General features: G+C 41.2%; 3 protein-coding genes across 7 annotated transcripts; 2 read left to right on the top strand and 1 right to left on the bottom strand.

The window, feature by feature from the left end:
• Nucleotides 1-500: 500 nt before the first annotated feature.
• On the top strand, nt 501-10,066 carry LRRC59 (leucine rich repeat containing 59). Of its 3 annotated transcripts, none has more exons than XM_075177905.1 (8): nt 501-602; nt 1,517-1,625; nt 3,243-3,302; nt 7,279-7,437; nt 7,785-7,889; nt 8,165-8,237; nt 8,326-8,499; nt 9,273-10,066. In XM_075177905.1, exons 2-8 carry the CDS (start codon nt 1,521-1,523, stop codon nt 9,512-9,514), a joined length of 918 nt encoding a protein of 305 aa, XP_075034006.1. In that variant the 5' UTR covers nt 501-602; nt 1,517-1,520; the 3' UTR covers nt 9,515-10,066. The 3 variants fall into 3 exon arrangements, with proteins under 3 accessions (XP_075034006.1, XP_075034007.1, XP_075034005.1); XM_075177906.1 differs by having other exon boundaries at nt 590-613; XM_075177904.1 differs by having other exon boundaries at nt 591-668.
• A 2,768-nt stretch (nt 10,067-12,834) lies between these two features.
• EME1 (essential meiotic structure-specific endonuclease 1) lies at nt 12,835-20,206 on the bottom strand. 2 transcript variants are annotated; one of them, XM_075177899.1, is made up of 8 exons: nt 19,812-20,206; nt 17,239-17,366; nt 16,557-16,643; nt 16,340-16,455; nt 16,137-16,263; nt 15,918-16,033; nt 13,796-13,985; nt 12,835-13,638 (listed from the first exon to the last, which is right to left on the bottom strand). In XM_075177899.1, exons 1-8 carry the CDS (start codon nt 20,131-20,133, stop codon nt 13,468-13,470), a joined length of 1,257 nt encoding a protein of 418 aa, XP_075034000.1. In that variant the 5' UTR covers nt 20,134-20,206; the 3' UTR covers nt 12,835-13,467. The 2 variants fall into 2 exon arrangements, with proteins under 2 accessions (XP_075034000.1, XP_075034001.1); XM_075177900.1 differs by having other exon boundaries at nt 16,557-16,645; nt 17,253-17,366.
• On the top strand, nt 20,172-25,578 carry MRPL27 (mitochondrial ribosomal protein L27). 2 transcript variants are annotated; one of them, XM_075177902.1, is made up of 4 exons: nt 20,172-20,258; nt 22,348-22,467; nt 24,308-24,375; nt 25,294-25,578. In XM_075177902.1, the coding sequence occupies exons 1-4, from the start codon at nt 20,216-20,218 to the stop codon at nt 25,498-25,500; spliced, it is 438 nt and encodes a 145-aa protein (XP_075034003.1). In that variant the 5' UTR covers nt 20,172-20,215; the 3' UTR covers nt 25,501-25,578. The 2 variants fall into 2 exon arrangements, with proteins under 2 accessions (XP_075034003.1, XP_075034004.1); XM_075177903.1 differs by lacking the exon at nt 20,172-20,258 and adding an exon at nt 21,543-21,606.
• The last annotated feature ends 1,745 nt before the right edge of the window (nt 25,579-27,323 follow it).

Here is a 27,323-nt window from a genome sequence, read left to right as displayed (position 1 = left end):
TAGGAACAAATATATTAAAATTATGTGACCATAGAAAACCTATTAGCCAGCGCCATCTGCTGCTCGCTGCTGCAATATGCAAGAGTAATGCTAAAATAAATGTTATTATCTTTTATATTGCGCATGCTCTGTGGACATATTATTTCCGTAAGACAAATTAAGCATTTGGTTTATCTTTTTGTATATTTTATTTTCAGTAACTATTTTGTATTAAGATTTAGCTGAATGTATTCACAAGAGCTACACAGGAATAACTATACATACACACAGAGAAGTGCCTCAACATAATTTTACTTTTTTATTTATTTTGTTACCGCACTTATTTCTCTCTCCAACAGTTAATTGTTCCCTCGCCATAAAATACAAGTTTTTTCCCCCAAGTTAACATAAAACCTGTGTTATACCTACTCGTAAGGCATAGTACCTAGAGATACATGACATGCAGTGTACACTCCGACCGCTAGGTGGGGAACACTCCAGCTGGGCCTCGGTTATCTGCAGGGGTCAGTCTGTCTGCTCGCCGTCTTGTTGGTTCTGGACTCTGTAGATGTGACGTGGATATTAGGAAGTGATTTGCTGCAGGCTGCACCGATACCAACCGGGTGAGACGCCGGTACCTTGACTGGTAGTAAACTGTGGGCAATGCAGAATGAATATGCACATTTATTGTGAGATCTGTGCACGTAGAGACCTGTGATGAGAGATATAAATTTATGATGACAGTGTGCTCTGGGCTGGGAGAGGGAGACAGAGACTGTGGGCTCTGGGCTGGTAGAGAGAGACAGAGACTGTGGGCTCTGGGCTGGGAGAGGGAGACAGAGACTGTGGGCTCTGGGCTGGGAGAGGGAGACAGAGACTGTGGGCTCTGGGCTGGGAGAGGGAGACAGAGACTGTGGGCTCTGGGCTGGGAGAGGGAGACAGAGACTGTGGGCTTTGGGCTGGGAGAGGGAGACAGAGACTGTGGGCTTTGGGCTGGGAGAGGGAGACAGAGACTGTGGGCTCTGGGCTAGGAGAGGGAGACAGAGATTGTGGGCTCTGGGCTGGGAGAGGGAGACAGAGACTGGGCTCTGGGCTGGGAGAGGGAGACAGAGACTGTGGGCTCTGGGCTGGGAGAGAGATGGAGAGAGACTGCGGGGCTCTGGGTTGGAAGAGAGATGGAGAGAGACTGCGGGGCTCTGGGTTGGAAGAGAGATGGAGAGAGACTACGGGGCTCTGGGTTGGAAGAGAGATGGAGAGAGACTGCGGGGCTCTGGGTTGGAAGAGAGATGGAGAGAGACTGCCGGGCTCTGGGTTGGAAGAGAGATGGAGAGAGGCTGCGGGGCTCTGGGTTGGAAGAGAGATGGAGAGAGACTGCGGGGCTCTGGGTTGGAAGAGAGATGGAGAGAGACTGCGGGGCTCTGGGTTGGAAGAGAGATGGAGAGAGACTGCGGGGCTCTGGGTTGGAAGAGAGATGGAGAGACTGTAAGATTTAGGAAGAGGAACATCAAAGTGATGATTTAAGTGTTTTCTTATTTAGGAAGATGTCTCGTGCTGCTGGGAAAGCTGGAAACCTAAGAGACAAACTAGATGGAAATGAACTGGACTTGAGTTTGAGTGACCTAAGTGAAATCCCAGTGCGGGAACTAGTAAGTTACTGTATCATGTCCTTCTAAAATTTCTCTTAAAACCTTTGTAGCATCTATATTTATTTATTTATTTTATTTGCTTAGCAGTCATCATCTCTCCTGTCAATACCACATGATATTCCATGGATTTCTTATTACATGTAGTAGTGGTACTTACAGTCATATCTGTACTATGTGCCACAAGCCATGTGGATGATGGTATAACTATGTACTGTCTCCTTAGAAACATTTGTCAAATCAATTGCATATGCTCATTTTCAGTCCCACTTCTTTCTTTATACACTGTACGATATAGACATCAAGAAAGCATAAAAGCATGAGGTATTCAGACTTGCCACATTACCTAGAGAGAATCATTTACAGTCCTGGCACTCCGTGCTTACAGAACAATCGTTCCCTTTGTCACCTGCCCTGTCTGGAGTGTGATGCCACCTAATGTTCAATAAATAAGTGCTGGGAATGGTTTGTTTTATTTAAGGACTGCTTTTGTTCTTGATCCATGGACAACTAGTAACTACGTGAAATCAGTAGGACTGAATGTCTACATTAGTGACCTGCAATTCTTCGCAGTTTCTGCTCTCTTTTTTTCACTATATCACATTCATAGATCTGAAGTCTTCTGCTAACCTGAATGTATTCTGACAAAATGAATAAGTGTTTTTACTGATGGAAAATTATTGGTAAGCGTGTCATCACAAACCGTAGCCAAAAAAGTTGTTATGCGAAAACGAAGTAATTTTTAATCTTCTTGAGCCAGAAAAATACAAAGGAAATTGGTCTCAATCCCTCCGCTTCAACATGTTTACTGTGTAAAAGTGGAAAACTGCAAGAGCTGGTCCACAGCTCATAAATGCTTTACCTCTTCTATTGCCCATAGAAGGCAGATAGTTTTACTGTCCTTCATCAATAAGACCCAGGTAATTAGGTCAATGTGCATTTCAGTTATTCACTTTTATATTCAAACAAAACCATCATATGCAGAAAGGCCAGGTGCACACTACAGTGTTTTCAGCCGATGATTGGGTCAATCGGACCAATATTGCCTTAGTGTGTGCAGTAAAACAATGACCGATGGTTGTTCCAAAGCCACTGAAATTGTTTGTTTTCCAAACTGACTTAAAAATCTCGTTCAGCAATAGAACAAAGTCGTTCCAATTCTGCAGTGTGTATGTACTCTGCAGAATTGGAATGACAGATAACGGGGGGGGGGGGCGGGCACGCACACATACCTTGGAATGCAGGCTGAGACCATGGGGGTGGATCCCTGCTGAGCGACTGTCTGATAGCCAGCCGATGGTTATGACAGATGAAGAGCACAGATCTGAAGGTAATCATGTAGGTGAATACACATAAATCGGCATGCTGAACTTTAAAGATAACAACATTTTACATGTTAAACTCAGTTGATTTATAAATTGCAGTGTCTCCTTTTGAATGTGGCAGAGACCCTCCGAAGCTGAAAGAGATCCTTATTATAATGACACCTTTTCAGATGTTCTTTGCTAAACTTACTGAACGTATTTCTGGTTCAACATGTGTTTTATCTTTTCTTTCATATTTCCCCCATTTGGTTGTGTTTATATTCATTGGGCCACTTTTCTTTGTTTCTATATTCAGGCCGCCCTCACCAAAGCCACCAAGTTGGATTTTTCTTGCAACAAGTTGACAACATTACCGGTAAGATAGTGCATGTCTGCAGGTCATCATCTTGTTTGCAGAGAGAGAGAAATTACTTTCCACGTCATTCCCAGGACAGCAACCCAAAGAGATGGCCATCACCCACCAATGGCTAAGAAACAAACATATTTAAAAATCTTTCCCCCTCCTCATTGTTATTTCTGTCCCTCTGGGTCAGGGAACATATAGATTTTGTCAAGAAACGGGGGGGCTCTGGTTCTCCCTGAAGACATTTTATATGTTTACCCTGCATTTAATGTCTTTTTTTAAGTCTGTTGATTTTGATTAAAAAAAAAATATATACTAGCTTACGGCGTTCCATAATAAACTTAGACAGTGGCCTGGATGCACTATATGCATTCATGCACTATAACAGCTACAACCACACAGATTATAGAGAGGCAGTACCATGAATTATGTGAGTAAGGGATAAGGTGACAAAAACATTGAATACATTCCTCTGTATGTATAATAAGTTGGTGTATATTTATATAATAGTGTGTGCACTTGCTATGTTCAGGGGGGTTATTGGTTTTCTGTATTAAAAAAAAAAACTATTATAAGCCTCCTGTGGAACCAATAATAATATTCTAAAGCCTCATTTTTGTAAATGTGGCAACAGACTTCCGAAGGCCTGCATAAAAATGTTGTGTCATACCTACATAAACCAAATAATGAAGAAATAATCCCCTGCTATGTTTATTGTATTGAGTTGATAAAGGAAGGCAACCATCCGGCTGGTGCCGAAGTCTCTGACACCAAGATACGGGGACCAGACAACTTTGTATTTAGATTCTGTTCCATCCTCAGATGGAAAGAAAAGAATATTTACTGTCCACATGAGCTTAATAATAAAATACTGTTTTAGAATGAATGGGATCATTCAAAACAGCGTATGTTTTGCCAACATGTATGAAACATAGTTATCCATTAACCTATAGCAGTGTTGGCTAACCTGTGACACTCCAGGTGTTGTGAAACTACAAGCCCCAGCATGCTTTGCTAGTAGATAACTGATAGCTGGCAAAGCATGCTGGGGCTTGTAGTTTCACAACACCTGGAGTGTCACAGGTTCGCCATCAGTGACCTATAGGATGCTAAATATTAGAATATGTGTCCTAATGCAGATGCTCCTTAGTCATTGGTTTCCGATAAAGATCTCTCCATTTTGAAGATACTGGAGCCTTTAAGGATCCAATAAAGGAGAAGGTTTAAGTGATCCACACGGAAACTTGGGAATTGTCCTTTTTAAACCATGTATCGCCTCTGTGTGGCAAATGGTCTGTGGGTGTGGTTGAAACAATTAGAAAATCATTATAAGGCCAAGAGTCATATTCTAAACTCCCTCCCTGTACTAAATCTGTGATGTCTCAGCGGAGTCTGTGAGGATAGTGGCCTAAATGATGATCTAGTCTAATACTGCCTTTACTCTGCAAAATGTATGGGGAGATCTGTTCAAGTGTAAACTGTGGTATCCTGTTTAAAAGTGACTCTCTGTGTTGCATCATAGCTTAATAAAATCAATGAACTGAAGACCTTTAAAAAAAGGAAAGGAAGCAATTGCAAAACCAAAATGCACTTTCAGGGATCAAAGAGATGTCAGAAAAGACTTCAAAGACAATGGAAAGATATGGACCTTTCCAAGATCCAGCCTGGGCAGATAATTTCTCTCTAACACCACTGACCTAGGTTCCAAATTCTTTTTTTTTTTTTTTTTTTTTTACATATTTTATTAGGGAATTTTTCAACTATTAAACAGTATACAGACTAAATTACATTAATCAAACAACAAGTATCCTAGGTTCCAAATTCTAATGATACCAGTAGCAGGGTATGGAGCATTCTGCTGCCTTTTGCACCTCATATGGAAGGAGAGGATTTCAAACAACTGGATAAGACATTGAATGGAAATAGAATCTGAAGTTCATTCGTCAGCCACACCACAGATTTCTTCCTAAAGCTGGGTACACACTACACGGTTTTCGTCCAATAATCGGCTCAATCAGCCGACATACGACCGCTTGTTCAAAAGTCGGGTCAGTGTGTGCAGGGACACGATGGTCGAAAGTCTGCCCAAATGGACGATTGTCGCCTCATTTGGTTGGTCGTACCGTTTAATATTTTCGTTCCAATCTCGTTTCCGCTGTGTAGTGTGTATAAACTTCCGACCGATCCACAACAGTGAGTACGAAATTACAGTCATTGCTCACGACAACATGGCTGTAAAAAGTCGCTAAAGGGACGTCCGCTCTTCCCTTCATCGTCCTAAACAAGGCTAGTGTGTATGCAGTCCATGGACCGAGCGATCGGAACATCAATCGCATGTAAAATCACTCGGCATAAAAAGTTGGTGGAAAATTCTGTAGTGTGTACCCAGCTTAACGTGTGTCAGACCTACAGAAGCAGATGGCACTGGAGTAGGCTATCTGGACCTTGAAAGTTCAGAGTGTCAGTGTAGTGTCCAATACAGTTACAGATCACGAACAATGGGAGTCATTTAACAAACAAGTTTAGTAATAGAGATCTCTTCAGGAGATAATATTTAGAAGTATTGGGGTATGAAAACAGTCTAGATAACATGTTCAAGATCCTCTTAGGAGCAAAAGTGTCTTTGGGATGGTAGAATATGAGAAGGAACTTAATGAGAGGAGTACAATGGTCTCTACAGGGAATAGAGATTGTTAATACAGGTGCCAACTCAGTCCAAGGTGCCCATCTCAAAGTTTTCAGCCTAGAGAGTTTAGATAGAAGTTATTATCATTAAATCACAGAATACTATTAGCCTGGAACACTCAGAGCTTTCAAACATTCCTTTCAAGGCAAACCTGTATGGCTCCATTCAGAGAACAAGCAAGACAGGACCAGGGACCTGTAATTGCATAATCTGACAGAAAATGTCTTGTGGGTCAATTTTTTTTTTTTAAACTATGTTGACGATCCAATTATAATGCTGCTTGAATGGAGCACTGGATTATTCAAAGTCTTCTGGATCACATACAATGGTATCTATATTAGGCTGTCTTTTCCTAGATCAGCTAGAGAATGTCAACTCCAGAGTAACTAGAATAATCTTTATCATAAGGTGTGAAACGTGTAAGAAGAGTGATTGCATTTTCCACCAAACAGGATTAACAGACAGCGGGCAGCATCTAAATCTTCCATAGCCAGGTGGATCAAATAGCAGTTCTGGAGAGTTGTCTAACTATGGAGGCGCCCAAGAATGTGATGGCAAACTAAACAAGTATTTATACCCTGTGTGAAGAAAGTGGGGGAAACTATAAAGCAGATCTGGACCACCATTGATATCTTCACCAGACATAATTGTATTCATGTCCATTCAAATCCTACTTTGACATTTCGTTGCAAAGCATTGCAGGTTATTGTTCATCCCTAGTAATTTGTCATTGTTGTTCTGCCTGGGTATGCTGTCCTGGGAATGATGGGGAACATTGTGAATTGGTCTTACCTGTAAATACTTTTCCAGGAAGTCCCCTGCTCTGCACCCTTATTTCCCATCCCTTTTAATAAATTCATTTGTCGACTATATTCTTCCTGTTCAGAATGATTGTAAGTACAATGAGGAGGGCTCGGTGACCATCTCTCTGGGTGTTCTGTCCTGGAGAAATACTGGAAAATTAGTTACCAGAAAGCCTAACTCATATTTTCATTATGTTCTAGTACTAAGGCTCATCATTCTGTCTTATTACCATGCTCATTTGTTCATTGTGAATTCTCTTTTTATGGGAAGATTACACTAAGTGACCATGTGACGTTTGAGTGTCATACTTAATTGTTCTATTCACAAAGGGTGCATCCTCCTTTCTATGCAAGCCATGTCTTGTGGTCCCTCGCAGTTGTGCATTGGTATTGTGTTTAGAGTGTCTATCTAGTGGTCTCCGTTTTATTTTCACATCAAGGTTTTTGTCATGTTTACCGTCCTGTGTCTTGATCTCTCTAATGTCTTGTGTCTCGGAAGGGTGAGTTTTGCTCTCTCACACACATTGTACGGTTGGATCTCAGCAAGAACCAGTTACTGCAGCTCCCCTCTGAATTTGGCAGGCTGATAAACCTACAGCACCTTGATCTGCTACAGAACCGCCTGACAACATTGCCTGTCACTTTTGCTCAGCTGAAGGTAAGGATTAGCAATTGGATCCTGAGGAAAAGTTTGGAAACTTTATATATAACCGGTTGCAACAATGGACTATGTCAGGCAGTAGCTATAACCGTTCTCTACCTAAACAGGTCAATCTTACCTCTTCATTCAAACCTCAGAAGCATTAAATGAAAGATTGACCATAAGCAGAAATGTGTACTATAAGAAAAGTCGGGCTAGCACTGTGGTTCCTTACAAATAATTGACAGTAATAATAGTACTACTTAATGCTTTATGTATGCAATACCCTGAATTTTCTATAGTATTTGAATAAGGACAGAATTAAAACTGCAGGTACGGCACATTAATATATGTTTTCTTTCTAGAACTTGAAGTGGTTGGACTTAAAAGACAATCCACTGAACCCTATTCTGGCCATCGAGGCTGGAGACTGTCTGGATGAGAAGCAGTGCAAGGAGTGTGCCCAAAAAGTATGAAGCTGAACATTGTATATTTGCAATGCCTGTAATTCTTTGCACCAAGACACATTGTTGGTTATATTTTAGCTCCTATTCATGAAACAGGCCAAGCTCTGCTCTATCTGCTATTACTCCACTTTGTCTTCCGCTGTTCAATGTAATGTCAGCTGGCAGGAGTAGTATAGAATTTTTCCATACACAAGAACAGAATCTGCAAAGTGAAACGTGCATGTACGTTTTAGTTTGAAATGAAGGAATATTTTGTAATGTGGCGCTGTTTTCTATAGGTTCTGCAGTACATGAAGGTCATTCAGGCTGATCAAGAACGAGAATTACAGCGCAAGCTTTTGGAAGAGCAAGGTAAGTGCAATATCCTTAAATTACGGGCAGGTAGCTTGTCCGGAGCACAGATTTCCTGTATTTATAGACCTGTCTGTACTGCTTTCAGCACAGAAGCAGAAACGTGAGGCTGAGCAGAGACAGAAAGAGGAGAGGGAGCGGGAAAAGAAGCGCAAACAGAAAGCCCAGCAAAAAGCGCGCAAGAGGAGGGACTACGACGCACTTCAGGCAGCTCAGCAAGAGATCAAGAAGAAGACTGAGAAAGAGCCCACTGACAATCACAGTGAGTATCTGATTACTTATATATAGGAAACCATTATCAGTTAGGAATATACAGGAACATCTTCCCGAACTAGCGAGTCACCCATTGCTTTACGTTTTTCTGTTTTCTTCTATATACTTGTCTTGTCTTCATGTCGGACAGAGTACAAGTCGTGTTGCATCCCGTTATCACACAATAACTCCTTCCTAACCAAACAGATTTCATGTCTTTACAATACAACTTTTTTTACCAGGAATAATTTTACACCTTCCAAGATGAATCCACTCCTTTCATTTGGTAGCATATTAGAATATAGTCTTTATTTCGGATGGGAGGAAACGTGTAGAATAGAGAAAAGTATTTTATTTTTTCTTGCCCCACAATTCTTTCCATAGTAACTTTTCACACAGCTAGCGCAAGCCCTGACATTTATCCCAAAACTGTAATCCAGTAATGTGCCTGAGTAAAGTGATCCCGATGGATAGGCACGTTATAGAAGGTCTGACACAAACGATGTATGGTTCTAAACACCCTACTGACAGCTGACATGTAAACTCCGGTACTTCCGTTAAACTGCATCTAGTCCTGTTGGTAACGGGAGATCGGATCTGAGACTTTTCTATTGAATACTGTAGTTTACAGAGTGCTCAGGATCTAGAATTGGTTGATTCCATTTGAGTCTGTTGCACATTTAACACAATAAAATTCCACACATGTGGCCTCATTTTCTAAATTCCCTTTTGTAAATAAAGCAATTTCAGAATATTTCACTTTTCTCGTCCCTCCCGTTGCAGAACCGTCTACGACGCCTACAAAGAAGAAGCAGCTGCGTCGGAGTTCATGGTTAGGCATACTCATGCGACTGGTCCTCTTCGTCCTCGTTGTGTGTCTGGCAAGTGTTGCCTTGTGCCACTACACTCAGCTGCGGAATCAAAGTGTGTGCTCCAGTCTCAACGTGGTGTATGAAGAAACGATGAGTACTCTACGAAGCTATCATATGCTGGAAAGCGTTCTACAGCTCGGCTCACATCAGTAACGGCAGGACATTTGTAAAGAGGAGGGTTGCGCCCTTTGAAGGGTGTGTATTAAGCTTGGAGCTTGCTCCTTGTTGTCTTAAGTCTATACCTACCCCTTTTTTTAAGGCTGGGAACTACCTTTCATCTATTCCCATTACGTATTTCAATTTTGGTATCACTACGAGGATGGACAAAGGCTTCCTGAATTTTACTTAACAGGAAGGCTGTAAAAAGTTGTCCTGCTACATTTCTAAGATTTGAAGAGAGAACAGAATGGTTAACTTGTATATAGATTGACCCACTATATTTTTATATGGATATCTCTGCTTCCCATCCAACTCAATGGCTAAAATATCTACATGAAATTGTGCATTCCTGTTCCTTTTACATCTCTGATTTATTTTACAAAGCGGGTAGTGAGGCCCAGGGGACTAAGCCATTCTAGATTGCTTTTCCAGTAACTGTGACGCAACATTGTAAGGTTCTTTTTGTAAAATCATCATGGTCTTCTGATTACAATGGATACCAACTTTCCAAGAACAAATAATAAAAACACTCTGTTATTGCTTTTCTGCTGTGGTTTGCAAGAGTGGATTATTCTGCCTAAATCGGTGACCATGGGGCTTATTTAAAGTTGGATGCAAGTCTGTTGTCTTTGTGTAAGATACGCATTTCCGTTCAGCACCAAGAATGTGCACGCATAATTAGTATTTTATGTGTATGTGGCTGGGGTCCCCATGCTGTTTCTTCACCTCGTATTAGTGATAATCGGACCAGGCTCTGAGCGCTGGTGCTTGCTTCACTTTTGGGGTAGGGTTTTTTTTTTTTTATTAGATCGAAATTAAAATTGCACTCATCAATTTGACAACCTTTGGTGGATGCATTTTATCACTAATTTGAGCTGCTTCTATCTTAACATGTATGTGAAACTCAAAAAGCACAATTTTTAGCAGCCTGCATTTTACATGTATGTTCAGGACGCAAGTGCGTTCAATTCTAAATGAGCCCGTTAGTGAATACTGCATGCTGTACACGCACAGATGTTAAATGACTTTACAGTTCAGTCCACAATATGGATATATAGCTGTTACACATTTATAGGCATAGCGCATGGTTTACATTTGCAATGTACAACACATTGAAATCTGTATGGTCATATTTGTCTTTAATTTTTAGACGTTCTGACGATTTCATGGTGTTACTTGGGTAGGTTCAGATTTATTTTTCCTCTGCCCTGAGGTGGTATGGTCCATATTAGTGTCAGCAGTCCTGAATAAATGAGTAAGAACTGGCTGATATATATGATGGATCAAGTTGGGTGCTCCATCACATGACCACTTATATTTACCAATATCAAGCTGCGGGTTTGAAAAATTGGAGATGTTGCCTATAGCAACCAGATTCTAGTTATTTAGTACATTCTACAAAATGACAGCTAGAATCTGGTTGGTTGCTATAGGCAACATCTCCACTTTTTTCAAACCCGCAGCTTGATAAATTTACCCCTTAATGTCTAATACAGATACCACCCACTCTACAGCCAGACAAGTCCTTTGAATTACTACAACTTTGTACACAAAACAAAAAATGAGCATAGTTCATGTATACGTACATAAAAAAACAAAGCAACATAGAGAGAAGATAAATACTAAAATCATACAATGCTCTGGTTTATGCTTTCTGGTGAACCTTTGTAGAAACTACAGTATGACTTGTTTTAAAACATATAAATGTGCAGCTCTTGGTTAGATAGTTGGTAATTTTGCCCAGTACTGGCTTGTTTAAATCTATAGTCCAGCAGCGCAGAACCCTGTAATAACAAAAGTGGATTTATCTGTGCTCGGTCTCCTAATCCTCCAGGTGAAGGTAGGTGGGGTCAGAAATGACATTTAGAACACTTCATCTATGTACTAAAAACGCCATAGATGCAAGTAATTTAAAAATGACAAATTATAGATCAATGCACTATCCAAAAGTATTTTAATAAACATATATACAACTTGATAAAACAAATAGAGTCTAGAATACACTTCTACATATATTTATTAATACAAACAATTATGCAGATAAAAAACACCATTATGATGCATGATAAATTAAATCCATAACTAATCCTTCAAAAGTTAAATGTACTTATTTATAGTATGTCAATGTGACACATCATAGATATGTGTAACCCTGTAATATGCACCACACGGAAGGAGCTGCACTTACTACAGCACTGCTGGTGGACATCACTGTCATTACACCGAACCAGGATATATAAACTGTCTGACAAACCTAAGCCTCTCCCTCTAATCAGCCCCAGACCGTCTGCCTGGTTTACTCTAAGCAATGACCAGCAGCTCCAAGTCAGCACAAAACAGACAGGGGCTTGGTCAGTCTACTGTACATATAAAAATAGCAGCCTCACTTTGGAGTATTTTTAAGTGGTTTCAAAATTAGGGGTTATATCAGATTATTAGGTTTACTAAAGGGCAGTAACATAAAACATTGTCTAATAAACCTGCTATAAATGTTATATTTGATAGTGCCTTGTGCACCATGCATTTAGAAAAAAAAATTGTGTCCCTCCTTCTTTCATCAGTTTGCCAAGGAGAGATCCCGTAACATAGGGCCCCCAGTAGGGAGAAAATTGCCCAATTTGCCTTTGGTCTGTGCAGTGCTCCCTCTGGTGTATGGACAGGGCATAGCAGAAAGTGCATGGCCTAGTCTAAGACTGGTGTCCAAAGGATGCTTTAACGCTAGTGCTTTTGCAGCTAGAAAAACACTAGGGGCTAGATTTACTAAGCTACGGGTTTGAAAAAGTGGGGATGTTGCCTATAGCAACCAATGAGATTCTAGCTGTCATTTTGTAGAAGGTACTAAATAAATGAAAGCTACAATCTGATTGGTTGGTATAGGCAACATCCCCACTTTTTCAAACCCGCAGCTTAGTAAATCTAGCCCTAGGAGCCTTCGTTGCTTCATGCTGACATAGACATGAATGAGGCCAGCTCATAACCTGTTATATGGGTATGAGCAATTATGTATGCTGCGTGCAGCTTCTTTGGCGTTTAATCGCTCACGTGTGGCGGAAGATGTTACACATTCACCTGTCAGCAGAGAGTGATGTGCCTATCTGACACCAACTTTCGCCGGGCCTAAAAGCAGACTCTGAAACACAGTTGGGCAATTAATAGTAAGCCCATTAATGTCCCAGACGGAAGTAAGGGGGGAAATGAGACTTAAGGGCTAGATTTACTAAGCTGCGGGTTTGAAAAAGTGGGGATGTTGTCTATAGCAACCAATCAGATTCTAGCTGTCATTTTGTAGAAGGTACTAAATAAATGAAAGCTAGAATCTGATTGGTTGCTATAGGCAACATCCCCACTTTTTCAAACCCGCAGCTTAGTAAATCTAGCCCCAAGTTTCTTGCTAAAGGCATAGTGAACAAGGCTCTGTATAATACATTTTTATAATAACAATCTCACTGGTGACAAGTTTACTAACACATCAAATAATTCTAGTGATGTTACACCTGGTTAAGCAACATTTGTGTCCTCTTACCTCATTATAGTGATAACAAGAGGCCATGTAATCAGTGGGTGGGGATTACACAGCAGGCTTGCTCCCTTTGGTCTCCATTTGGAAGGCAGCATAAGTAAGTTTTATTGATGCGCGCATCTGTACAATCCTTAAATCTACAACAAGCTGGAATAGATACGTAAAACTGGATCCCTTTAGAAATTCATTAATTGTATGATTTTCTGGTAAGAATATTAAGGGGCATACTCCACAAAGACACAATGCATATATTACACATAAGGACTTTCTTAACATGTGCGTTAAGTAATAGGAGCCATCCCGATTATAATATCACTTTCAAGCACAGATGAGAAAATGAGAGTTGACATCTAATGGCTTGCACAATGCACCATATCAAATAAGCCCCATAATCTGCCTATAGTCGTACATAACTGGCAGTGTTCCGTTAGAAGTCCAGTGATAACTCTGGCTCTGTACACATTAGCTGCAGATAGATGCGTTTGGAAAGTTCTGGGCCAACACGTCGGGAAGTGGATGTGACGCCTTCTCCTCGACGCACAAGGATATCGCTTAAAAGATTGTGTCGCTCTGTGTCTGACCGACAGCGTTGATAGGCCTGGGAGAGAAACACACAAGTGTGATAGAACCACATTCAAAAGTAACGGCATGGCGGAAGTATGATGTTGCTAGAAACATAAACAATGTCACAAAACAAGAAGTAGAGGAAGACATGATGCAGTAATTTGTATATATTGCAGACAGTGTCCGCTCACCTTAACCAGTAACTGTGGAGAGGGATAAGCTGCTACCACTGCACTAGAAACCTCCACGCTGACTCTGTTAAATTGCTGGATTTGTCTCTTCCATACTTCCAGCAATCCCTTTCCGCAGCGTTCTACTCGCACTCCGCCTGCCCACTCGCCATCCAGGTAGAAAGATAAGGACGAGTTATCTCGCTGCCTCCTGAAAGTAAAGTAGATATACGAGCAGAGTAAATATGTCGTATGTGCATTTAACTTTAAAGCTGTTTCTTGTAATCCGCTAACACAGTAAATAATGTCCATGGAAACGGTGAGTATTTACAGCATTACATAAGGTGGGCTGTACCCAATTGTAAAGAACACACAGGATGGATAAAATAAACAGAATCAGTGGTGTCTTTGCCAAAACCCTCTTAAAAATCTCTGAAATTATTCCATTTTCCCTACAATCACTAACACCAATAGATCCAATTTTCTGATACTTAAGAAACCCACACACATAACAATTCAATTGCACAAACACCGAAGGATGTAAATTTAACAAACCTTACATGCGGTGCATGCACAGAAATGATATCACTTAATGATGAGTGTTCAACCTGCCCACACACACCTGGATAGAATGATTTTTAAACTTGGACAAGAATAATTCTGAAAGCTCTTTTTGATTTAGATCTTTTTTTTATGTGCCACACATATAGTTATACTTGTAAGATCTCACCTAACATGATTACATTGTGAGAAAATCTGTATTGACATCTGGAATTTGTAGGCAGCACGGTGGCTTAGTGGTTAGCACTTCTGTCTCACAGCACTGGGGTCATAAGTTCGATTCGTGACCATGGCCTTAACTGTGTGGAGCTTCTATGTTCTCCCCATCTTGGCGTGGGTTACCTCCGGGTGCTCCGCTTTCCTCCCACACTCCAAAAACATACTAGTAGGTTAATTGGCTGCTACTAAATTGCCCTTAGTCTCTCTCGGTGTGTGTGTGTGTGTATGTTAGGGGATTTAGATTGTAAGCTCCAGTGGGGCAGGGACTGATGTGAATGAGTTCTCTGTACAGCGCTACGGAATTAGTGGCGCTATATAAAAAATAGATGATGAAACAAAAGAAAAACAAACTTGTTTTTTTGTGCGATTTCTCTTTATCATGGCAGCGAGATTGAACTGAATAAGGTGTCAAAATATGTATATGGGTTGTTTACATAATTATATCTCATATATTTTACAACCGCTTTCTAAATAAAGGGTGTGCTCTCCTTATAACAACCCCTCCTTCTTTGCTAAATAATATTCCTAACGCCACAGTCCCAAAACACTACCGGATTCTAGCTTCAACTTTTCTAGACTAAAGGTCCTTCTCTCAGCTCTCATTCTATAGGATTAGCTATATGATTGGTGCCAGATGAAGGAGCCCCCTGGAGGTACTATTGTGGATGACTACTAAACAGAAAAGTATGCGCGTATCCAAGACTTCGCCCGCGCTGCCCCCCTCCACTGGAACAAGCTCCCTCCCTCTATCAGAACTTCCCCTAATCTGTCCAATTTCAAACGGGCTCTAAAAACCCACCTTTTTCTTAAAGCCTTCCAGTCTCCTACTTAATTTCCTACCTTTTCTTCTACCTCTTCCCCTTCATTCCCCTTCCCTTATCCTTATCTCTCCCTCTCTCCCCTGTATCTCTCTGTCTGTCTACCCCACCCCTTAGATTGTACGCTCCTCTGAGCAGGGTCATCTCTCCTCCTGTCCTCACCACTCTTAACTCAGCTCTCCAGCTACCTAGCCCTCCTCCTCGAGGACCCTCTCCCCGTCCCCTCTCGCTCCTTCCTCTCCCCTCTGGGGGTTTCCCTGTCATCCGGGCCCTCCCTCTCGGGCTCAGCCGTATGCAGGACCTTCCCCTCCCCCCTCCCCTGCCCCTCTAGCTGTGCTTTGAGCTCGCCGAGTTACTGTGCTTATTGTTTACTGTACTGTGCTGTCTCACCTTGTATTGTAACTTTGTTTGTCCCTATACGGCGCTACGGACGCCTAGTGGCGCCCTATAAATAAAAATAGATAATAATAAAAAAATAATAATGGTTGTCCCTTTAATCTTATAAATCAATACAACAGTAGTATGTGTCCAACGTGTGTTCTTACTTGGTTGGAGCTTCGATCAGAGCCTTGGTAAACATGCAGACATAGTCAGAAAACTCCTTCCAGGTTTCCAGGAAGCAGACATGGGCATCTGTGTGTAACTGTAAGACCATCAGAGCCTGAAATACAGGGTAATGACAAATGCACGGTAATTAATTCACTCCTAACAAGGAAATTAACTTCACGCTGAGACCATCTAAGGACCAAAAGACCGTATCTCACCTCCTCCACGTCTACCCTACTCAGTTTGGGCAGGTCTTCTGTTTCTTTCCGCTTTCGCCGCCTTTCTTTTGCCCCCACTCTTTGGACGGCCTCTTGCAGCTTTCTCCTGCTTTTTGTGTTCTGATCTCTGTCAAAGCAAGAGAACAATGAGTGAGGGGTCCTGGTTTCGCTAAAACATCCAATAGATTTCTACCCAAACCCACCTGAAATATTTCTCTACCTCCATTATCACCAGTGTCGGGATAGCACATGATTTGCTCGTTGTTATACGGCCAACGAAGCTGCTTAAGGTCATCTTGCCGCAGTCACTATATGGTTCCTGTATTATAATGAGTCGTCAGTCATAAGAAGGGTAATTAGAGAGCTTGTTTTTACTTGGAAAAGAGCAACGCTGAGTAAGGTACAGGAAATGTTTCCTACCATTTTGCTGTTTTCAATCATGGCAAGAAATTCTTCTGCTGTAACTAGGACCAGTATCTCGGCTTCTTGCTGGCACAAAGCATCTCCCTGGGATGAGAATGTGGAGTATGAGACAGCTCTTTAACCATGAATTATGTCACAAAATATGTACATGTATTACGTTGGCCACACAGAGTCTGCAAATTTGGTAGCCTTTTGTTTATTAAATCAAATTGCCCTACTATTGAACAGCCAAACAATCGCTTTGCTTGAACAAAACTGACCAAGTGGATTTCCCTCATACGCGTTGGTAAATATAGAATCAATAAATTATCACATTTGCACATGTGTGCAGTCATCAGCTGACCATCCCGCATAAAAGCCTGCGATCCTGCTGTACAGTCCAATGGCCAAACTACAACTCCTATCTGGTTTGGTGAATTGCTTATGGTCACTTAGTTGTTCAGTGATTGGACTAACCAACCATGGGAGGAAACATTCAGCAATGTCACTATAACATTAGGGAAATGGATGAAGTTAAACTCGGTAAATTCAATAAACTAGACATCCTTATGTAGTGCAAGATCTTTTTTATGATAATTCACTTTAGATCTTGATTTATTAATGCAATACTTTTGGACAGAGCCTTATGTTTCCTGGGAGACTGCCATTCTATAACAATATCCTTAAATCCATCACTCACATTCATGTTTTCCTCTGTCCTGCTCCAGGTAATGCTCCGTGGCACTAGCTGGGATCGGATCACACAATGAATCTCTTGAGCTTGCAAAGCAGTTAGGACTTGTCCTCCAGACCCATCCTGTAAGAGAACTGGGAAGATGTTCTTACTGTACTAGATGTTTATAGAGGATTATATACACAGATAAGCTTTGTAATATACGTCAATGATTCTCAATCAATATTAAGGAATTCTGATGAACACTTTACTAAAAGGTCAAAATACTCCAACCAAAGAGTGATATTCCTGACCGCTATTTCATTAGTCATACGGCCAAGGAAAATTCCCACATCATGGAATGCTGCAGAAAGCAGTTACAAACCAATGACAATCTGCAATGTTAAAGGAATTCCTCCCTTCACAATTCTTTCAAAAATTCTCTTAGCTCAAGTTGCTAATAAAATAGCATATCAAAAATACAAAATTGATTTATTTATTTTTTAAGAGGCGCAATTGTGATCAAAATATTGCTTTTAAAGTGGTAGTCCATTTGAGACCTATTTTGGCGATGACATTCAAAAGTGGTCTTTCCAAAGGACAGGATCCCCACTGTCACCTGTACTAAGCAACAAGTTCAAATACAATAACAATAAGGAGAGCAGAGCACTGTCATCATGACTGAATGGACAATTAATATTTCCAGTTTTTGCAGATGTATAACTTATACGGAACATGACTGGCCAGGAGCCACAGCCAATTGAATCATGTGTCACTTTCCACATGCCTATTCTAGATGGGCTTAGACCACCAGCTGTCAACGCTGTCACAGCGAGGCAGGGTCTAGCCAGTTGCTAAGTGCTTTTAACATATATTATCTATTAAATTTAATCTAAAGATCATTTCAAACTGCATATGGACAAACCCCCTGTTATTTGCCCAACATCCCTGGTTTTCAAATCCACTGAGAAAAAAGGTTTTGTTTTTTTATTTACATCATGCAGTTCTTTGTTATCTGTGCTGTAGCTCAGTCCACCAGACTCCACCCAGCATTCTGTATCCAATTGTAAAGCGCTACGGAATATGTTGGTGCTATATAAATAAATGATGATGATGATGTATCAGCCAGCCTATTGCTACAGCTTTTGTAGTTTTTAATTGTTGACTAATGCAGCGTGCTGTAGTTGTAGGCAGGGCTGCCAAGAGCAATTTCAGGCCCTAGTACAGTAGCTTCTCTGGGCCCCTTCCACAGCCACCGAAGTGGGCAGGTCAGGTCCTCCTGGCAGGCTCTGGCACCAGTACTTTGTACCTGTTCCCAGGGGAGGACTGGCAAGTTTCTTGCTCGGGGGCAAGTCTTAACTCAGCAGCTTATTTTAATGGGAGAAAAATGCAGGTGGCCCAGTGACTCAGCCCAAGGTAGCCCACTATAGGACCGCTGCCCCCCTCTGCATCCCTGAAGTTATGCCTAGGTAAGGAGGTTGGCAAATTCACAAATCTGAATCACTTTACTTGAAAACTGACACCATCAACACAAGCATACTTGCCGACTTTTTGATGTTATCCTCCAGGGGGTGGGGGAGAGGGAGGTGGAACTTGGTAAAGTGTGACATTTTGGCTTTGCCCCATGACGTAATGACGCTTACACGTCATTTTACAGCAGGGGCAGGGCCAAAATGATGCAATTCCCTGGTATGAGGGAGCAGTGGTAATCGTTTTTTCGTTTACCACAATTCCAACATGGGCAATCCCTACAAATAAAAGACTAAATAATGAAAAAACGAAGTGAAAATAATCAGACTTACTTTCAACACGATGCTGGAGAACAGCGAAGAAAGCACCATACCGACAACAAGCCATTCCGATAGAAGACCTGACCGGCACTGCAGCCCGACGTCATTGCGACGTCTGTGAATACAAATTTAAAGCGGCAGTGTGGGCTTAAGTGTATAAACACTTAACCATAGGGATCCCCACATTGTCGCTTTAAATTCCTATTCACAGACGTTGCGATGACGTCAGGCTGCAGTGCCGGTCAGGTCGTCTATCGGAATGGCTTGCTGTCGTTATGGTGCTTTCTTCGCTGTTCTCCAGCATCGTGTTGAAGGTAAGACTGATTATTTTCACTTAGTTTTTTTCATTATTTCATCTTCTTTTTTTCTGTAGGGATTTCCCATGTCGGAATTGTGGTAATAGTTAAACCGTACCCAACCCTAAGGGAGAATGTCCAACTAAGCCAGAAGTCTGGAAGACCGACCCAGAATTTGGCAGTCTCCCGGAAATTTCAGGAGAGTTGACAAGTATGATTACAAGGCAGCTGGAGACTATAGCAGGTGGTGTAGAGGAGTCAGTGGCAGGGGCTACCTAGAGTTGGGTCAGTGGGCTACCTTAATTTATTTTTAAATGTTCTTAATAGAGTCCCCCTGGGCTAACATTTGCCAGCCAGTCAGTGATAAGTTAGGTGGTCAGGGCAACAACTCCTATGCTGCACAACCTATACATAACTCCAGTATACAGGACCATATACATGTAATGGAAGAGTTTATACCACAGACAGGGAAGGGGTATAAGGAAGCAATGACCCCTAACACCCCCCTATGTACCAGTATCTATGTGCACAGTCACTGTCTCTGGGCTCTTCTTCCCTCTCTTGGGCTGGGAGACTTTGGCAGGGTCACGTGGTGCCGAGATCTTCTTCTGGGGCCGCAGTGGGGGGTCACGTGGTGCAGTGGCCCCCAGGGGCCGGGCTGGGTTGTCACGTGACGAGGGGGCGATCAGCCGCTGAAACAAGGGGGCCTCCTCGTCCTCTTCGCTACTGCTGCTGCTCACAACCATCACCTCCTCCGGGCGGCGTCTGGCCGCAGCCGGCAGGAAGGACACCTGGGGCAGATCCTCCGCGTCGCTTACCTCGGCCGAGCAGCTCATGGCGGACACCCTATGTGTGTGTGCGTTCAAATGTTACCGCCGGGAAAGAGGGGAAGGGAGGCGGAAGTGACGGAGTGCCCGGATGTTCGCGATGTCGGTGTTGTGCGGAGTGACCCGGCGGCTCGGTAAGTGTCCTACATGTGACCCGGTGAAGCTATCACTAATGGTGCATTGGGTGCACCCTGCCATACCGCAGTGACATTACAGCACATGGTGACCTCTAGAGGGGAGAGAGCTTAAAGTGATGGGGACTGAGTACAATGATGGCAAATTAAACGTTTGTGTATATTCCACAGTATTCTCACCGCTGTGGAATATCCCCCCACACCCGTATTGCTGCAAAACTCGGCATAGAACACTGTAGAACAGTGTTGGCTAACCTGTGACACTCCAGGTGTTGTGAAACTACAAGTCCCAGCATGCTTTGCCAATATATAGCAGCTTATTGCTGGAAGGGTATGCTGGGACTTGTAGTTTCACAACACCTGGATTGTCACAGGTTAGCCAACACTGCTGTAGAATGTCCGCTGATTTATAGGGAATGTCAGTGAAAGCTGCATGTGTGTCATAGACACCTCTATCCCTACCAGGTCCAGGGGTGGGTAACCTGAACCACTATGGGGACAGCCCTCTAACCTGCAAAGGGGCCGCATGTTACCATTAATCTCAGTCAAAAAGTTAAAAAAAAAAAATGTAATCAAAAAAAGAGACCTTTATCTGTGATAACATATCAGCAGGCATTTTAAACAAGTGTTACAAACAAATGTGACCATAAAGGACCGCCTGTTGCCCATCATTGCTTTACACACTATATTGCATACCCACTCCCCCATGTGATGTTTTCATATAGTGTTGTCAATGGGGTTAGCAGAGCAGTCATGTTAATTCGGAGACACAAGAAATATTCATGCTTGTGTTATGTCATTGCAATGAGTTATTATGAATGCACTTTGCTTGTAATGCCCATTCTGCAGGGATGCATGTGATCTGCTATGACTCATGATAACCCTGCAGAAAGACTTAGCTGCCAACTCGTTCTGAGTTTCTAGTGCTGCAAGCTAACATATTGTAGCATGTGGTAAATATTTGGGGTGGTATGATAATTTGTGTGCTCACCCCGTGCCCCATTCCAAAAGTTCTAGTAGACAGGTTGGTACATCATGTGCGGGCAAGGACTGATACATTGTGTACGTGGGTCTTGGGTTGGTGTCATTATGTGAAGGGAAAGGGATGAAAATGTGTTATGGACTTGTCATGTCATTTTGAAAATGTAACATTAGTAGTACTGCTGGAGTAAAATCCTAATTACAGTGTATAGTAATTGACAAACCTACCATTCCTGTCGGCGATAAAAGCGTGCCCTTGGGTATCATTTTGGTGATTTTCAGATGTCCCTGTGTCACTGACCTCAATCACAGCCAATGTACTGAAAGTTAGCAGCTCGATGTCACTGGATGCTTCTGTCTGTATATGGTCTGTTCACATTCCTATTATTACCCATGAATATACACGGCTGCCCAGAAGATGGCTATGTAAATAGTGTAGAAACTATAGAGCTGCCACACAAAGTAAATGTAAACACAGATTTAGTTATTTGTTGTCTCTTACAGTTATCTGTTTAACATGCAATTGTGTGTAGATGTACTCTTTAATGCTGGTTATTGTTTAATGTTAGTGTACTTTGCAATGGATGTATTTGTATAACCACATTTGCCAATGTACATAGTAGCCCTACTCCAAAATAATGAAAAATAGCACTCTGTAGCTTTTACAAACAGAAGATGATTAGGATACATATCAGCCTGTTTTTAAACAAGGGATTCTTAATACAATAGTATATGATTAAGTAAAAAGATAAACATAGGTAATGAACACATGATTAACTAAAAAAATACAATCTAGTCAGTACAATTGGCAATATATTATCTTAGTTACTATGATCCATATTTCATCTAAGACAAAAAGGAAACAATATTATACTGTTACAATAAAAACAGGTTACAAACCTGTAGTCCCTTTGAATACATACTTGATACGTATTGATTTTGATTCAGGGCTCAATATGCCTTAATACACAACTTTGTGGTATTTTAGTTGGATACAGTGTACTGAAGTTCATTACTACCATGCAGAGGCATTCTGTCTATAACATTACGCTGTTCTGGTATTGCTGCAGGAAGTTCCTAAGGTAATAACTACCCTGTCTGCTCTTAGTTTTGCCGTCCCCAGTGACATGGATCGCGGCCAGAGAAGCATCGAAGAAAGCTGGAACCAGTTCAAAGAACCTGGGGGGGAAAAGTGCCGGCCGTAGATATGGCTACAAGAAATTAGATGGTATGTATGCAGTGTTTTATCCAAATATTGTCATTGCAACATTGTATTTAAATACAACCAACCAATTAGTGACATAAAAACTTCCACTGCCTTTCTAAATAGCCTAACCTGAATGACCGTCATGTACGGCCAACAATAAAATTGGGAGCATGGCTGGAATCACTTTAACAATTAACAAATACAAATTCTTGATTGATGTTTAAATATATATACTTTTAGCCTGGTACTCCTTTATCCCAGCTACAGCATTGTAGTTTGTTTTGCGACGCCAAACAGTGAATAGTTTTTCTCTTATATGAGAGTGTTTAGGCAGCTGTAACAGTGTTGTGTTATCTGCAGTCGTTTTGTTAGTTTGGATTCATTTTATTCAACTAGTTGAATCCTTCTGATTCAATGTTGCACCAGTAATTGTTTCTCAAGAGATTTGCTGGAATTAAAACCTTAAATTAGTATATTAAAAACCCATACATTTTATTATCACAGAAAAGAGAGAGGCATATGCAGAAGGCAGCAAATCCTTGGTGTATGAAAAAAAAAAAAAAAATATATATATATATATATATATATATATATATATATATATATAGTTTATTCATCATATTGAACAGATGAGTGTATACCTGAATAAAAAACAACAAAGTATATTACATTGTGAAAATAATTGATGCATTAGTTAACTTTTTTAAAAAATATTAACATTGGTTTTGACAGAAATGGCAACAGTGGGATTAAGATCTAGAAGTGATTTAAATTTTTTCAGTTTACAAAAATGTAATATAAAAGACTGTCATATATCCATACAGGGGCAGGGGGGCAGCGGCCGCTCGGTCAGACCGCTACTCGGGCCGGGGGGGTAGGCCGGCCGGCCGCCCCCCGGATGCAAAATACAACACTTTCTCCCCGCAGCCGCATCTGATGACATCAGATGCGGCCGCGTCAGCGCACAGGGGGATCATCCCTTTTCATGCGATGCGGCCGCCTGTGCGCCCCCCGGGCTTCCCTCTCCCAGCCCGCGCCTGAACCCATATCAGGATATTTAAACCATTCTCTGAAAAACAATTTCCCCATAGCACCGTAAATGAGCTTTGTCGCAGACCCCACATTATAATGCACAAGTTCATTTTTACCAGAGGAAATCTAGCTTGAATATGGTGAAGTAGTATTTTAAAATATCCCTATTGGTTTAGTTACCTCCTACCAACCATACATTTGGGACTCTTGTCTTTATTCTACATGCAGCACTCTTTCCTTAAAACTTGTGAAGTAGGAGGTGTATTCCCAAATCCATCATTTAACTTTTGAGGGTATAGTTACTAAACTGCGGGTTTGAAAAAGTGGAGATGTTGCCTATAGCATCCAATCAGATTCTAGCTGTCATTTTGTAGAATGTACTCAATGAACGATAACTAGAATCTGATTGGTTGCTATAGGCAACGTCTCCCACTTTTTCAAACCCGCAGTTTAGTAAATATACCCCCTGGAGAGAGCAATGTAATGATGTACAGACCATAGAAAAACATGCTGTGCTATGTGACTGCGGTTCCTGAGTGACATGAAAGGTCTCTTAATCCTGCCAGTAGTTACATTGAGGAATTGAGCAGCTGCCTCACTTTAAGATGAATAGAAGTTAGAAACTTACACATCAATAGACACCGAGGGATACATGTATCAAACATTAGTAGAAATGGAGGTATTGCCTATAGCAACCAATCAGATTCTAGATGTCACTTCCTAGAATGTATTAGATGATAGCTAGAATCTGATTTCTGAAATGGGAATTGTTTGCATCACCTAATGTCTGATCTGCATCCTCGTCATCCATCTCTTGTTTCACTTTCAGGTGAGTTTGTCCATGCTGGAAATATTCTCGCTACTCAGAGAGTAATGCGTTGGCACCCAGGGTCTCAGGTGAGTCACATTTACAATTAATATTGTTCATTTGGCAGAATTAAATGTATTTGATAAGAGATTGCGGAGGGGGGGGAACACTTTTTGCTATGCACTCAAAACTTCCTGAATGTAACACTACAGTTCACAGGTTTTGTACATCGTTGTGTAGAAGACGAAGGCTGGGCCACACCTGCTGTGATATTGCTTCTGTATTGGACCATTATTTATTTATAACTTGTTTTACCAGGAGGAAATTCATCGAGTCCCCTCTTTTTTTCAGTATGCTGGATACATCAATTGCTATGCTATTAAAGCACGTTTGGTGCCAATATTCATGGCAATGATCCTAAAGAAATTAATAGGATCATTATCGAGCAAATAGAAAATGTTTCTTCCCTGTGCTCTGAGTGACTCAATGCCTCTAACAATCTGAGGTAGGAGATTATTTCTGCTGTTTGGGTGGGCTATGTTGGAGGTTGTCAAAGACCCTCAACTGACCTTTTTATTTGCTTGAATGGGAAGTTTACTGGGGAACGACAATCCTGGTGTAGGTGTGACCCAGCTCAGCCAATCAGAAGAGAAGGCCTCAACCTGATCAGGACCGTTCCACACATCAGGGACCAAACAGAGTGCAGATATGTAAAATTAGTTATTTTATCTCTATTTCAGCAGACACTAAACAAAATCTGGTATCTGAGGCTGTGGGACTTTTTCTGGTTAATATTAAAGGGTTCTCACACAGCGGCAATATTGCAACCAAAAAATAAGTCATGGCTACCTATTATGTGAAAAAATGAACACTTAATATTTAACCAACTTTTATGTTCTGTTTAGAGGATAAATGTGCAAGTCACTTGTACACCGTCACCTCCGGTAGCACCTCTTTCCTTTTATCTGTGTACAAACATTTGAGCGACTTGTCTCTGCTCCCTGTAGGTGGGAATCGGACGTAACAAAACATTGTTCGCCTTGGAGGATGGCCATGTCCGTTACACAAAGGAAGTCTATATACCACACCCTCGCAGTAGTGACAGCGTCAACGTCATCTGCAAACTGCCTTTTGGTACAGTTCTGTACAAAACCTTCATCAATGTAATTCCGAAGCCTAAAGAACATAGTTTTACACTTGTTGACATGATGTGATAAGTGTTTGTATTGTAAATAGCTTTATTAAATATTGCTTTATTATAAAAAAAATAAAAAGATGTTCCGTCTTCCATAGCTAACGAAGGATCAAAAATTAGTTTAATCACGAGTCCTATAAAATATATATATATACAACTGTAATAAGTATATGGAGGAGTGACCCGTAGCATTTGCAACAATGAGAACCCTTCTCTTCAGTAGAATGATAATGATCTGGTTGGTGAGCCAAGTTAGTAAGTATAAATCATTGAACTATTCAGTGACTGTACAATTGAAACAGTCTTCATTGTAACATTAGGACAAAAGGTGCCCAAACTATTGCTATTATTTATCTCTATTTCAGAGGTGCCTTGTAGACTAATACTCTGGATTGTGTAATGTACGTTATGAGAAATGCATTGATATCATGAGCAGTACCCCGGTGATCACTACTTCCTATACAAAATGTTCTGTTCTGTGTGCATTCTGATTGGCTAATAAACTGGGTACATCCTGAATGAGGAGCTGAAGATTGACTACAACTATCTGCTTTGACCATAGTTAAGACTTTTTTTTTTTTTTTTTGTAACAGCTCCCTCAAATCTGAAAAAAAAAAGTACACATTTATAATATTTTTGCTGAAACCTAGCAACTTAACTTTTTGGGTGAATCTAAAATAAAAATGCACACATTTTATGTATATATTGCATCACAAAAATTGGCTTGGTTAAGGGATGAAAAACCTGTGCTCACATAAAATGTTATATTAATGATATTCTAGTTTCTAGATGTATTATGTAGCTATATTTCCTGTTCATAAGACAACCATTCAGATAGGGGATGCACCAAAATGCAATATACAGCTAGTGTAGAAAACTTTGTTTATGTGTGTATATTGTCACTGATGGATCTGCCGCAGGATTGGTTAGGGATATCCACTAGAACTAATTAGCTTTATGCCAGAAGATGACAATGGCTTCTGGATTAGCTGTGGAGGAGCTTCAAAACAGATACAGATGTGGACCCCCATCTTTCAGACCTCTACACAGGCATACAGAAAGGTTGTCAAAGTACAGATTTCCCTAGAATTGCTCAATATATTAACATGAGAAATATGTAATATTACAGGTGCTATACATAGATTTTCATTTCCTGCCACAGAAACGGGGCAAAGCTTATCTGCAACATTACTAATTACTTTTTTATACACACGTTTTCTGTGCCAACATTTTTATAAATGTATCCCGGTGTTTGGATGGAGCTGGTACACATGCCTTACGTGTTTATGAAGTGTGAACTCTTCACAGGGTCCCATTGGTGTCCACCCCATCAACTGAGCAGTTTAGTAACTAGCCAACCGTATTGCATCAATAAAGTAGTTCAGGTGGCACCTCAACATCCAGATGAATCACTCTGTATGTCTCTACACTGGTTGCCTGTTTTCTACCGAATCCAATATAAAATACTCTTACTAACCTACAAGGCCATCAACACAGCTGCACCAACATACATCTCCTCTCTTGTCGCAAAATTTCTCCCAACTCGGCAACTCCGCTCTGCGTCTCTCATCCACACTCATTACATCCTCCCATTCCCGATTACAGGACTTTTTTCGGGCTGCACCCACTCTATGGCATTCTCTCCGTCGCACAATAAGACTCTCCTCTAGTCTTCAAGCTTTCAAGCATTCTCTGAAAACCCACCTCTTCAGACAAGCTTATAATATTCCTCAACCACCCTCTTAACTTCACTACATTACCCTATTACCACCTGTTATACAACTACCCCTTGACCAACATTGTTGTGTGACAGGATCATTTAGCTTATGAGTCACTTTTGCC

The sequence above is a fragment of the Mixophyes fleayi genome, chromosome 6 (genome assembly GCF_038048845.1).
Source record: "Mixophyes fleayi isolate aMixFle1 chromosome 6, aMixFle1.hap1, whole genome shotgun sequence".
Lineage (NCBI taxonomy): Eukaryota > Metazoa > Chordata > Amphibia > Anura > Limnodynastidae > Mixophyes > Mixophyes fleayi.
This window is presented reverse-complemented; position numbering and strand designations above follow the sequence as displayed.